General features: G+C 51.1%; 1 protein-coding gene across 2 annotated transcripts in view; it reads right to left on the bottom strand.

Moving 5' to 3' along the window:
- The window catches only part of PAXBP1 (PAX3 and PAX7 binding protein 1), a 28,479-nt gene that overhangs the window by 7,042 nt on the left and 8,160 nt on the right, over nucleotides 1-13,277 (bottom strand). For both annotated transcript variants that reach the window (XM_053657778.1, XM_037127147.2), the window contains exons 5-11: nucleotides 12,965-13,068; nucleotides 10,399-10,616; nucleotides 9,736-9,925; nucleotides 6,138-6,261; nucleotides 2,822-2,921; nucleotides 2,621-2,736; nucleotides 229-428 (exon numbers count right to left, since the gene is read on the bottom strand). In XM_053657778.1, the coding sequence (XP_053513753.1) occupies nucleotides 229-428; nucleotides 2,621-2,736; nucleotides 2,822-2,921; nucleotides 6,138-6,261; nucleotides 9,736-9,925; nucleotides 10,399-10,616; nucleotides 12,965-13,068 (1,052 nt within the window). The remainder of the gene's footprint in view (nucleotides 1-228; nucleotides 429-2,620; nucleotides 2,737-2,821; nucleotides 2,922-6,137; nucleotides 6,262-9,735; nucleotides 9,926-10,398; nucleotides 10,617-12,964; nucleotides 13,069-13,277) is intronic.

The raw sequence follows: 13,277 nt of genomic DNA, 5'->3' as shown, positions 1-13,277 counted from the left end.
CTGCTCCTTCATGGTCACAGTCCAGTTTGGAGACTGAGAAGAGCACTGTATATAAACTGAAGAGCAACAGCTGGCCCCCGAGCTCTGTGAGAACACAGACCCCAGACTGCAGCCCTGTGCCCTGTACTCCTGAAACACACCTTGCTGAGCTCGCCGCCCCAGCCTGGAGAGGACTGCCACCGAGGGACCACATCGCACGGCTTTCTCGCAGCGACAGAAGCCACCCACCTCGAGAGGAGTCCAGGTGAGAAGCTGCAGCCTTATGAGGGGGTTGAACAGCTTCGGCAAACACAGGCCGATGTAAGCGTCCTTGTAGGACGTGTAGTACTTTGAACGCCACGCTTCGAACTGGGACTTGATACAGTCAATTGAACAGAAACTCTCCAGGACATCTTCAAAAACCTTGCTGGACTCTTTCGAAATGCGATCTAAAAACAACAAAACCCCAGAGAACCGGAATTTAGTAGACACTAGAGAAAACACAGCTTCATATTTTCAGCGTTTCCTCTGTAGCTTAAGCATCAAAGAGACAAGCTCACCAACAAAGTAACAGTCACTAATTACAGTTTAAAAGATGATGAACAGTGGATTGAGTGCAGGTCTGCGAACCAGAGGATCGCGGTTCAATTCCCAGTCAGTGCACATGCCTGGGTTGCAAGCCAGTTCTCTGCAGGCCAGTTCCCAGCAGGGGACACACTAGAGGCAACCATACATTGATGTTTCTCTCCCCCTCTCCTTCCCCTCTAAAGATAAATAAATAAATATTTAAAAAAAAAGACGATGAACAGGTAAACGCAGGTTCCAACCCAAAGAGCAGCACTTGCTTCTGAATGGCCCTGTGTGCACCACTTCCTGTCGCACGGTTCAGTTCAAGAACAGCGTCCCCAACAGCTCGGTTCAAACTTCAGTTGCCGCGGCCTGTCCGCTGCAGTGACACAAAGTGCCAGCTCTGCCACTGACTCTTCCACCCACTGGTCACTGGGTCAGTAACACATGTGCATCACAACCGTGACCAATGTCTTTCCTTCCCTAGTCCCCTGCTGACTGCAGTGACTGCCACAGGCAGGAGTCAGCGAGCAGCATTTGCGGCAAGCGGAAGGGGACGAGGTGCCCCAGGTGACTGGGGAGGGGAGATCTTTACCACGGAGAGACCTGGTTGGGGCAACACCTCAGAATCAACCTTCACACTGCTAACAGCGGGGCTGACGTCTGTCGGGGTACCAGGCAGGAATCAACAGCACCTTGTATGAAGTATTCTCGCCAAAAAAGAGTCAACCTCAGTCTGATCGAGGTTCCAGACCTAAATTCCAGGTCAAGGAAGAAAAAGTTGCCAGCGAGAGGGATGGACGACCCTGAGACGGAGGCCGTCCTGCACCAGTGGCCTGGTCTCCCCAAAAAGCCAGCATCTCAGACAAACACTACGTAACAGGGGTGTGTGTGTTACATGCTTCTGAACACACGTTAATTCTCTACAAAAAGGTGTAAGAATCATCAAACACAGGGCAGAACCTCATGTGGACCCTGGTTTGAGAAACACCTAACCACCCACACAAAGGGCATCAAAGTGTTCTCGGGCGGCCGCCACTGACGTCACTGAACGCAGATGTGACGTAAGGAATTTCAGTTGGGCCCTGGCCACACGGCCCAGGTGGTCAGAGCGCCACAGCTTTGCACCAAGGTTGCGGGTCCCACCCCCGGTCGGGGCACACAGAGGCAGCAACCACTGAAGACACCAGTAAGTGGAACAACAAACTGATGTCTTTCTTCCTTCATCTCTCTTTCTAAAATCAGTGAATTAAAAAAGTGTTCTTTAACTTTTAAATAAATTTTTTAAAAGTTCTGGCTAATTTTCTTGGGTGCAACAATGGTGGTGTGATTAGGCCAAAAGAGATCCTTGTTTCTGGAAGACACAGAGAGGTTTCCAGAGGTGACTTGTCATGACGCGTGTGAGCTACTTTCACAGGGTCGGCAAAACATACACACGCCCATGTACCGAGAGTTCAAGCTGCCTCGGCCAGACGGTGCCACGAACCAAGGCTGCGTGACAGGCATGTGGGCGATCGCCATGTTATTCTTTCAAGTTTTCTGTATGTTTAGCATTGTTCACTATAAATAAGGGGAAGAAAAGTAAGTTCCTCCAACTGAGTTCCAAAAGGCTGCAGCCGACGTAACTCTAAGTAACTGCAGCCAAGGTGGGGACGAAGGCTTCCTGTCGGGGATTCTCCTGCAAACGCCCAGCACAGAGCCCACTGCCCACTCCTCCCGCTGACGTTACTCGGACCCCGAATCAGGAGCCTCCCTGGGTCACGGTCCCCACCAGCTGCCTTTCCAGGCCAGATGGCCGCCCCTGGGACCCAAGAGACTTCGGTCACTTAGGACTCCACGACTCTGCAGAGCAGCGTCTGCTATGATACAAGTACTAACCCCCCCGTGGCAAGGGGTCCACGCTCTTTTTGAGAGCTCGTCGTGCTGTTCGGAGTGAGAGCCGGCACGAGTCTCCAGGACGAGGCAGTGGTTGCTCACATGGGCCCACACACGGCCACACACTGCATTTCTGGTAAAACCTCACCGCCCAGCGGAGGCCGCGCACAGCGATGCTGCTTCCAGACGCACGCCTCACCTTTTTCCAGATTGAAGTTGGTGATGTCTGTGGATGTTTCTTCATCGTCACTGGAAAGGCCTTCGAGGTGATCAGCCATCTTACCGGTCTGCTCTCTGGCTTGTCGCCGGCGAGTCCTAGAAGACGGACACTGAGCTCCCAAATCGGCCCCTGCGCTGCCGCCGCCCAGCCCCACCAGCAGCGGCCCCCCCCAGGACCCACCTCCTGGCCTCCCGCTCCGCGATCCGGCGCTTGGCGTGCTCCTGGCACAGGGCTCGGTCTCGCCCAACGGAGTCCAGGTTTGGCGCCATCAGAGCTTTGTCTGCAAGACAATGCCGGCCCCAGTTAAAAGCCCCCCACCAGTCTCGCGGAAGAGTCTGCACAGAACAAGCCACAACCACAGCTGCTCGCTGCCCTGCCCCCAGCGCAGGGCCCGGCCGCAGTCGACAGCCCGACCGCCTAGTTCAGAGCCAGTCTCGGCATCGCCACGTGGGCCCCCCAAGAGGAGAAGGAAAGCCAGTGAGAGCCCTCTAGAGATGCACCCAGACAGCACCCCTCTTTTTACGTCGGAGGAAAGAAGGTGATGCTCCCATGAGGGCCAAGTAAGTTAAACAGCCACATTCCCCGGGCAGAGGGAAACAGCAGGTTACTTCTCAGAAGGCACTTCAGCACCACCAGTTGAACGAAACAACACGACAGGAAAGAAATCCAGACTGGACGAGAGCGCAGCCTCGCTGCAGGAGCCAGATGCTCCGCCCTCTGACTCCCACTGCTCTGCAGGGACGCGCTCCCCACCCCGGGCTGGGGACAGGGCAGGCTGAACGCTGCCTCTGAACGGCACCAACTCATGCGGTCTCAGACACCGCTCTTTGAAAGCGCCGTTCCCAATTTCTTTCTTACCTATTTTTCATCTTTCTTTTTTAACTTCCCAGGGCAATTTTTAGGCTTTAGCCTCCAACCTGCCTATTTGAATTTACATGTGGTCGCCCTATTGTCAGTTTCCAAGAGGTGATTCCTGTTCTGAGGACGTCCCTTCCCGACAGCGCCCTCCACTGGTCTGAGCTGCCTCCTGCACTGCCTCCTGTGCTGGGCTCTTGGACCACAGTCAGCTACCTCCTGTACAAAGGCCTGGCCAGCCTGCAGATGGGGCTGGGGGGCTGTGGACAAAGCGGAGGGCTGTCTCCCAGAGCCCTGTCCCTCAGATCACTGAGTCAACAGTCAACTCTTTGCTTGGGGCCCCAAGGCTGTTTGTGCCCCTGGGTCTTCTCTCAGAAGCCACTCTCTTTCTCCACTCTCTTTCTCACCTCTTGCCTAGGGCCAGGAGGAGGAGTGAGGAACGTCTGTCCTCCGTTCCGCGAGCCTCCCCTCACTTCCCTGTGGCAGTGCCACATCAGGAAGATGACTCTGCCACACACTGGGTCCTCACCAACCCTGCCCGCTGGCCCTGGGACTGCAGGTGGAACGAGGGAGGCGTGAGGAAACCCACTTCACTGCAGGCTGATGACGTGGGGGCAGCAGGGGAAACCCACGTAAGATCAAAGAAAAGCTTCCAAATGCATTTACCCCGGATACGCTGCCACCGGCAGCAACAGGAAAAAACCAGCAGCGGCCCTCGTCATTGTGACTCTAACGGCCCCAGACCCTGTTGTTTCAAAGCTGACTTCCTCGCTGAGTGTTTCATGGTGAACCACAACAGCTCAGAAACTAGGAAGGATGTTCCAGCATCCACAAATCACAAGGAAAGATTCGTACCTAAGATACCCCACTTTACCCCAAATGTGCATTCAGGGCACGCCATGATGAATTCGTTAAAAAACCCTGAACTACAGAAACCATCCCTGCCTGTAAGGGGTATCCTTCATTACAGAAATGTTTTAAAGAATATGCACTACTACAATAAATACTTAAAGTGCTGGCATGCTCACTGATTTTTAAAAATCAATACTGAGGGAGACTGCATGCTGACGGCCCCTCCCTTCGAGAGAACTGTGTAGGGGCTGTGACTGGTGCCTACAAGTCTAAAGAGATGACTTCCTGCCTTCCTCGCTTCTTCGTGCTTCTTCATACAAACTTCAGAAACGCAGCCCACGTGGTTTCCCTGACGTCCTTGGCAGTTAACGAACACGTCCTCTAGGGCAGTATTTTTCACTCTCTTGTTACTTTTCGATTTCTTTCCAACTCTCAGCCTCATTAACAAATATCGTGCCATTCAACTCTTCCTTCCAATTCCAGGCAAGTAAATAGCTCCAAATGATAAAGAACGGACTATAAGTAGCAGGAGGCATCTGATGAAAGGCACATCTCGGTGGCCCCTTCGTCGGTGTGACAGTCACCCGCAGCCTGCCCCAGAGACCTGCTTCTGGGCCAGACGTTAGCCCAGGGGGACGCGCTGCCTTGTCAGGTGCCCAGCCAGCGCAGCAACCCTCCCGTCTAAACTCGGGGGGCAGCACTGAGGCCCAAGACACCACAGGGCTCCCAAATCTGACTTGCTCTGTGCTGCCCTGACCCACCAGGCACACAGGAGGGCACCTTCTGGAGGACCCTATCTGACAAAGCACTGTTTTCGGGAAGCCTAAGTCCAAGGCCCTAGCCTAGCGCTCGGACGACCCGAGGTAGCTGTTCAGTGTGCAGGTGAGTGATGACGCCACCGGAGACCGAGGAAGACTCTCTGGGGAAAGGACCAGGAACCCGCGGTGGAAATGACCGCCACAGGTAACTGTGCTGCACGCGTACATTTGAGAACCGCCGGTACAGGCAGCAGCGGGCGGCGACAGCGGCCCCGACCACGGGCTCCGACCACCCCGTGCCGGGAGTGGCTGTTAAAGCGCCCGCAGCACGGCAGGCAGTGGAGGAACAGAATGAAGACACTGAAGACGCCTGGTTAAAGGAGCTCAGCTGAACTATATACTAGGAAGGGTCCAGTTAACTGTGGTTTTCCATAACACACATCACAGTGAAAGGAATATAAATCTGATTTCTAAATTTTTACACTAACGTTTCAGGAAATGCAGGCATCAGCTGACTTACTAGAAAACCTAGTATCGTTTAAAAGACAAACTGCAAAATGCAAGTAATTTTGCTTTTATCTAAAAGGCAAAGCCCAAAGCTCATCTGTCATGTAGAAGAAAACCGCTCTGCCCCCCGAACCTCCCTGGGCCCTGAACTTGGACTCTCCCCATGGCCACTTACAGCGTGTGCGTCTGCGTGGCCAACGGGACGGGCGCGGGGACAGAAACTAGTCAGAGCCAAACGGACAGCGGTTCTACGGTAAAACTCCGTGCGGCCTTTTCTAATGCTGGAGACAAAAACGCGTGCACAGAGGCGGACCGACAGCACGGGCACAGGTTTCTGAGCCCGCCGGAGCTCTGCGTTCTTAAACACAACCCAGGCTCTCAGTTCTAGATCTACTTAATACAAGAGCAAGGGGATCCCTTTATTTAAAAAAACAAGATGCTCTGAGATCTCTAATTTTCAGTCTGGCTGCACTAAGTAAACAAGGTTGTTTAATGAATAATAAAAACCTTCAAGATGGACTGACTTGAATGGCTTGAAAACTCCGAAGATTCATCTTTAATATCATCTTGTCGTCTTTGGACAAGGCGGGAAGCTCGCTGTTTGTACAGCTGATGAATTGCTGATTCAAGTTCGTTAATCAGTGGCACCTGTGGAAATACAACACACTCCGTAACACCCAACCCCTCAGCTGCGCACTCATCTGAGGGTTCCGTACTATTTCCAGATTTCTGAAAAAGTACCCTCTAAGGACAGGATAACCGTGAATTCCCAACAGGACACAAACAACAATTCGCTTTTCAGATGTTTAGGAAACATGGCTTCTTTTAACCCACACGTGGAGCTATGATGCCCGGCACCCAGTTACTGGAGCAAAAGCTTCAGAAAACTAACACGTCAATATCAGTAAAGAAACGTCAAGAGTGCCACTGCTTTTCTTTTAGGGTAAAGCACTTGGCAGACCCTTCAAGTCCACCCTCCGTTTTCCAGCCGTGCGACCTGCCTCGCGATTTGCGCAGCTCGCAGCGACCCAGCAGCACTGCGACACCCAGCAGGAGCCATGGCACCCGGCTCTGCCGCCGCCACGCCCCCTCAGTGCTGGCAGCTTCATCTCACGATTTAAATGCAGACTGTGTTCGTCCACACTGATGAGGCAGATAAAAGTTTTTTGCTTTCACTAACTCCTCTGGAATCAACCTCAGAAAGCTCTTCTCATCAAATGTTGAAACGTTTCCCTATTTTGTGAGAAAATCATTCTTCACGTGAATGACCACTTTATGAAGCCAGCAAGTTTTCCAGGTCGCTGCCTGTGACTCCGCGTCCACGTGTCTCCCGTGGAAACCAGAGCTCACAGAACGAGGCCCAACTTGAGAGAAAAAAGCAGGAGACGCTGTTTATAACGTTATGCTATAACCAAATGCCTAGGGAACTTGCACGCACACCAGCGACCACCACATACCCCCGAGGAAGCCAGAAAGCCCGGTTTCCTGGTGGGCGGTGCAAACGGAGAGCCCGCTATTCAGAGTCAGGGGCACACTGCAACACCTTCCCCAACAAACAGACTGCGAGCGCAAACACGGCAGGCAGGCGAGCCATCACGGAGTCCGCAACAAAGGCCACCGCAGCACCTGCAGGATCCTCCACGCATGTTCACAGAAGGTCCACGCACCGAGGTCACTTTATTCCCAAAGTACCGCCCCACGGGCAGCGCACCCCCAAGCCTGCACTGATCACCCCCGACAGCTGAGCCCAGAGATGGTCTCTGAAGTTTACGACAATCCGCGGCGTGGCTGCCACTCCCCCGAGCCCTGCGTTCTGCACCACGCAGGGCTGAAGACAAGCAGCGCCGCCCGCCCCGGCGAGTGTGCACACCACTCTCCCTGAGCCGCAGCGGCAGAATCCACTCTCTCCATCTCGTCACACCTTCCGTGGTGCGATTTGCCTGCCTGGGTGACTGGAATGCCTCACGAAGCCCAGAGAAAATCTGACTGAGGTTAAAAGCCCTAAAACGCACTTTCAGCTCTCACTTGTGTCTCTTAACAATACTGACTTATCTCAAGAGGACACTTTACCCTCTCCAAACTCAAAACTGTGATTACTGACTCTCGTTACTTCAAGGCCAAATGCAAGAGGAGGAACACAAGACAGAAGGTGACCACAGGGGAAGAAGACGATGGAGACGTACAACGACCTGCAACAGTTAAGAATCTAAGTTCAAAACCACTGAACACTTCTGTAATAAAAGATGAAAATCAAAGAAATGTTTACCTTTTTATAGTTTTACCCTGAAACAGCATTTTTATGGAACTAGAATGAATATTCAAATCTATCCAATTATTCCTATGTCCCGGATGACAATTTATGGCATTACTCACTTAGCAAGGGCCTATTAAAATTGAGCATGAGCGTATATGACAAAAACAAAATGCAGTAAAATACTCATCTGAGACACGGATTTATCCACCTCTTTTAATTAAAATGCAGCCACTGTGTGTTATCTGAGGTTTGAGATCTGCTCCCAAACCGGTGCCCTGAGCCACCGAAACATCAGCAGTGCCGGCCAAGCAGACCTCTCGGGGACAGGGCAGCCACGCAGAGACCAAACGCACTGCCGATTGCTGATGAAGCTGATTGGGAAATGAGTATAACGTTAGAAGCTACATGAACTAAACGGCCTCACTGTCTCTTTAACGCAAGATTTGCAAACCTAATGGACCCTGTGGCTGTCACTGTTTCTGAAGAGCTCAGTTTGCAATCAGGAGCACGTGACAAGTTTACTGACTTTACTGACGTGCCTTCCAAAGCAAAGGCCAAAGGCCTAGGGCCAGCTCCCAGGGACAAACGTCACTTACAAGTGCGGTTTGAGACAAAGATCCTTTCTCTAACCACAAAAGGTTGGCTCCCGCCTTGCCCGCCGAGACCCAAGGGCAGTATAGGTGGGAGAGACACACCTGCCAGCGACACTACCCTCCACCGCCTACACAGGGCCGGCCTGCGTCTCTCCCGACCCTGCACTGTGGACCCTCCGCCATGGGTCTGCCACAAGGGACACGTCACAGCTCAGCTGCAGCTGCTTCCCCAGAAACCAGGTGGTAGAGACAAGAACGTGGTAAACCCTGCAGAGGATGCCCTGGGTGCTGCCTGGACCCGACCACGGCGGCTGGAACCAGGAAAGCCCACGAGGAAGACACAGTGTGCAGGACTCTCTTCCAGCCTGTGGCTTTAGGGAACTAAATGGATCAGCAGGGACAGTAACAAGTTACAACACGCTTGTGAACACTCGTGTGCCAGAAGACTCTGTACCGACCCAGAGCCAAAAGTGAGTGAAGATGTGACTTCTGACCCTGCATCACCTGCAAGTTCAGAGACAGGGTACGCAAAGCACCACCACTTTAACTTTCTTAACGTAAGGGTGCAAAATCCACGAAAGCTTACAAACCAATTCATCAGACAGTAACACTTATCCTAAAGAAGAAAAATCAATTCAGAGGTCATTTGAGAAGAGGGAGTTTCTCTATGCAGCTAATTTAATAGCATAAATCATACTAAAAATGTTAAACTCCATACTAAAAATCTAACTACCATACTAAAAAAAGAACGTGGAAAAAAACGAGACCTTAGAAAAAACGAAGGCCAGCAGACGGTTTAGGGAGCCGAAGCAGCGCAGGCTGACTTAGGTGAAAGCTACTAGCAGCCCTGGGGACCAGTTTCATCTAGGGAAGAAACTAAAAACCAATAAAACTGGGCATCTTTATGCACACTTGGAATTAGCTGTACGAATGGTTCAAAAGTAAGTTTTGACACAAACCATAAAAAACGAACTTCCATTGATAAAACCCTCGGCCCACTGACCCAGGGCAGCCGCACGCCTGCCACTCTGTTAAGGCGGGACTGGCCAGTGTCCCCTTTAAATGCTCTGGGTCAGCCCCCATCTTCCACAACGGCAACACGTCTGCGCAGACGCGACGCCACTCTGGAGGTGAAGGACAGGAAGCACGACTGCTTGTCGCTTCTTAGGCCGGGCTCAGTGGGCCCTCTGGGAGCTACAGAAACAACCTACAGAATGCCACCTAGACCTCCCTGGTTTTGCCTTATCAAAGAGAATAGTATCTTTGCATTCTTACCTTTTCACTGAAACACTCAAGCAAGTCTTGGACATACCCTCGCATTTCTTGCAAAAACTTATACCGTTCACCAGTACCCCCCGAGGACCCTTCCAGTCTTTCAATCGCCCGGGTGGAGTCCACGCGGCTTTGCAGGTGCTTCTCACGCTGCTGCTGGTTGGCTTTGTGCGCCTCTTTCATGGCGTCCAACCTGAGGAACACAGAAGGGCAGACGGAACACGCTTACTCCCCGGGGTCTGTGCGCGCAGGACTCTTGCAACATCACAGTGCACTTAGTTCCACTATTAGAACACACACACTCCGAGTGGCATCTTTTCATCTGCATTGCTTTGCTCTCAAAAAAAAAAAAGGCAGCAGTTTACAGACTCCCCGTGAAACCGCGTGGGGCCTGCCCAGGATGCACTGCTGTGCCCCCCGCGGCCGGACTACACTGTGTTGGAGTCCGAGAAGCGCCAGCTCAGAGCTGCCATCAACAAGGTTGGGGGTGCGGCTTCCACAGAGGTCATCCAAGGAGGGGCGGAGCAGAGACCGAAGCCACCCTCTGCTGGGCTCTGGGGCAGGCGGGCGTCTCCTTGGCTGCCACACCGCGCCTGCCCCGGACCACACGACGCCTGAGGAACACAGAGCGGGAGGACGGGTCTTTAGGAAGCTGGTCTGCCCTACCTGTCTTTAAGCTGTTTCTTTACCAGATCAATAGTAACGGGAGTCATCTCATTACTGGGAGTTTTGAAAGGGGCTGTACTATCTGTTTTTTGAGATTTGCCATCAGCTGATCCATAGGCTGTGTAGCTATAAGGAATGCCGTAGGAGGAGCCGTAAGGCACGGTCGGGTAGGTGTTCTGGTAATACATATTCACTTCGGTGGGCTGACTTGCTTGAACCTAGAGAAGAAATGGGATACGTGTGAAAGCTGGTAGCTGAAACCGTGCCAAAAATAACTTTGTGCCTTTAAGGTTAGAAAAACCTAATGGCAAAAATTAAACCATTTTCTAAACAGTATGCAATTAAAAATAGTTAGAATTCTTCAAAATTAAGTACAAGGAGTGCTAGATAAAACGTTCTTGTTCTCTTACGGGATCACAGAATTCATTTCCAATAATTTTCAGGAAAAGAAGTTGAGATGGGCCCCGGCTGGTGTGGCTCAGCGGACTGAGTGCCGACAAAGGGTTGCCAGTTCGATTCCCAGTCAGGGCTCATGCCTGGGTTGCAGGCCAGGTCCCCAGTAGGGGGCATGCAAGAGTCAAACACACACTGATGTTTCTCTCCCTCTCTCCCTCCCTCCCCTCTCCTCTCCAACAACAAATAAAATATTTGAAAAAAAGAGAAGAGTTGAAGGGACATTAAAAATAACCCCAGGCCACCACTTCATCACTGGAAGATGACAAATTGCAAGCCATGGCCACAGGGTAACCTGAAGAGAAGCAGGGAGGGCACAGCAGACTCCTCACACCTGCCCCCAGGCTCCCCCACTGCACACCGCCGGTAACAAGAGGGTGATACTGTATGCCCGGTTTCGCTTACTGTGCCCTTCCATAAAACAAATGCTGTGGCTATTTAGGAAGGTGTTTTTCACTTACAGGAAGAGAAACTCATCTGCTACAAAGTAACTTCTAAAGTTAGAGAACATAAGCCATGCCAGGGAAAAAACCCTTTGCTGATACAGTATTTCTGGGACTTGGCTGCGGACCCACCCTGAGGGCTCCTGAGACAGGCCGGACCCACTGACAGGCCCGCTATTGTCTGGGTCCAGGGAAGTGAGAACCTGCATTTCGCACAAGCTCCCAGAGGATGTTTGATGCTGCTGGTTAAGGAACCACTTTGAGACACACTGATCTAAGGAAACTTGAAATTCTTCCATCCTTTGACTATAAAGAAGGAAATATAATAGTTTCTTCTAAAAGTTTATTGGAGGACTTCTGGCCAAAATGGAGGCGTAGGTAAATACTCTTTACCTCCTTGTACAACCAAAATAAGGAAACAAATTTAAAAACAAAAAGTAACCAGAAGTGCCAGAAAAATTGAACTGTGTGGAAGTTCAACAACCAAGGAGTTAAAGAAGAAACATTCATCCAGACGGCAGGGGGGGTAGAGATGGGCAGCCAGGGCAGAGAGGACGCAGGTTAGGTGGCAGCTGGCAGACCAGGCGGTCCCCGTTCGCATGTGGATAAACCGGGAGTAACAACTGGGGAGCAAGACACACTGCACAGCCCAGGGTTCCAGTGTGGGGAGATAAGGACTCAAAATCTCAGACTGTAAAAACCTGTCCCAAAAAAGTTGGGCCCAAGGAAGCACACACCAAAGCACATCATAATTACATTACCCAAGATGAAAGATAAGGAGAGAATTTTAAAAGCAGCAAGAGAAAAGGAGACAGTTACCTACAAAGGACTATTCCCACAAGACTATCAGCTGATTTCTCAAAAGAAACCTTGCAAGCAAGAAGGGGCTGGGAAGAAGTATTTCAAGTCGTGAAAGGTAAGGACCTACATCCAAGATGACTCTATCCACCAAAGCTTTCATTTAGAATGAAGGGCAGATAAAGTGCTTCCCAGATAAGGTCAAGTTCAAGGAGTTCATCATCACCAAGCCCTTACTATATGAAATGCTAAAGGGACTTATATAAGAAAAAGATGATAAAAAATATGAACAGTAAAATGACAACAAACTTACAACTATCAACAACTGAACCTAAAAAAACCAAAAACAAAAACTAAGCAAACAACTGGAACAGAATCACAGAAACAGATTCACAGAAATGGAGATCACACGGAGGGTTATCAGTGGGGAAGGGAGGGAGGAGAAGGTACAGGGAATAAGCAGCAAAAATGGTAGGTACAAAATCGACTGGGGGAAGTTAAGAATAGTATGGATAATGGAGAAGCAAAAGATCTTATTTGTCCGACCCTTGGACCTGGGGGAATGTCCAAGGGGAACTAAGGTAGGGAAATGCTGGTGGGAGAGGGGTGCAGGGAGGAGGAGAATAAAGGGGAGAAAAAAAGTGGGACAACTGTAATAGCATAATCAATAAAATATATTAAAAAATAAAAGCTTATTGGATACACAACTTTATGCGATTTTCTTAATCATGGGACTTGAGCCAACGACAAAGATTCAATTCACTATGCAACACGTTTTAACTTCTGCTTTAACAAAACAGGCAAGAGAAGTTTCACGTCTGCATTTTTAAACGTACTCCGGAACCTCTGCAGCTCAGCTCTGCGGGCCTCACCTGGGGGATATTGATCCCTTTTCGGATCTGCTCCTGCTCCCACCGGCTGAGCTCTTCATCCTGCTCTCCGGCCACTAAAGCGTCGTCGTCACTCCCCTCAATACCTGCAGCCACGAGCAGCCAAGACAAGTGAGGACCCCCGGGAGGGCAGGGAAGGGGGCGATGCCCCCTGCTCTGTCACAAAAACTAGGCAGAACTGTCGGTGCTGACTCAACCTTACCGTGACCCCACCACCAGCCCCAGCCTCTCATTCCACGCCCCCGACTTCACTTGTCTTCAGGATACAGTGTCCCCTGGAGCGAAAGGCAGCACT

Source organism: Artibeus jamaicensis, unplaced genomic scaffold (assembly GCF_021234435.1).
Source record: "Artibeus jamaicensis isolate MK-2021 breed Jamaican fruit bat unplaced genomic scaffold, CSHL_Jam_final scaffold_474, whole genome shotgun sequence".
Classification (NCBI taxonomy): domain Eukaryota; kingdom Metazoa; phylum Chordata; class Mammalia; order Chiroptera; family Phyllostomidae; genus Artibeus; species Artibeus jamaicensis.
Note: the sequence above shows the minus strand (reverse complement) of the source record. Positions and strands in the feature narration are given on the sequence as shown.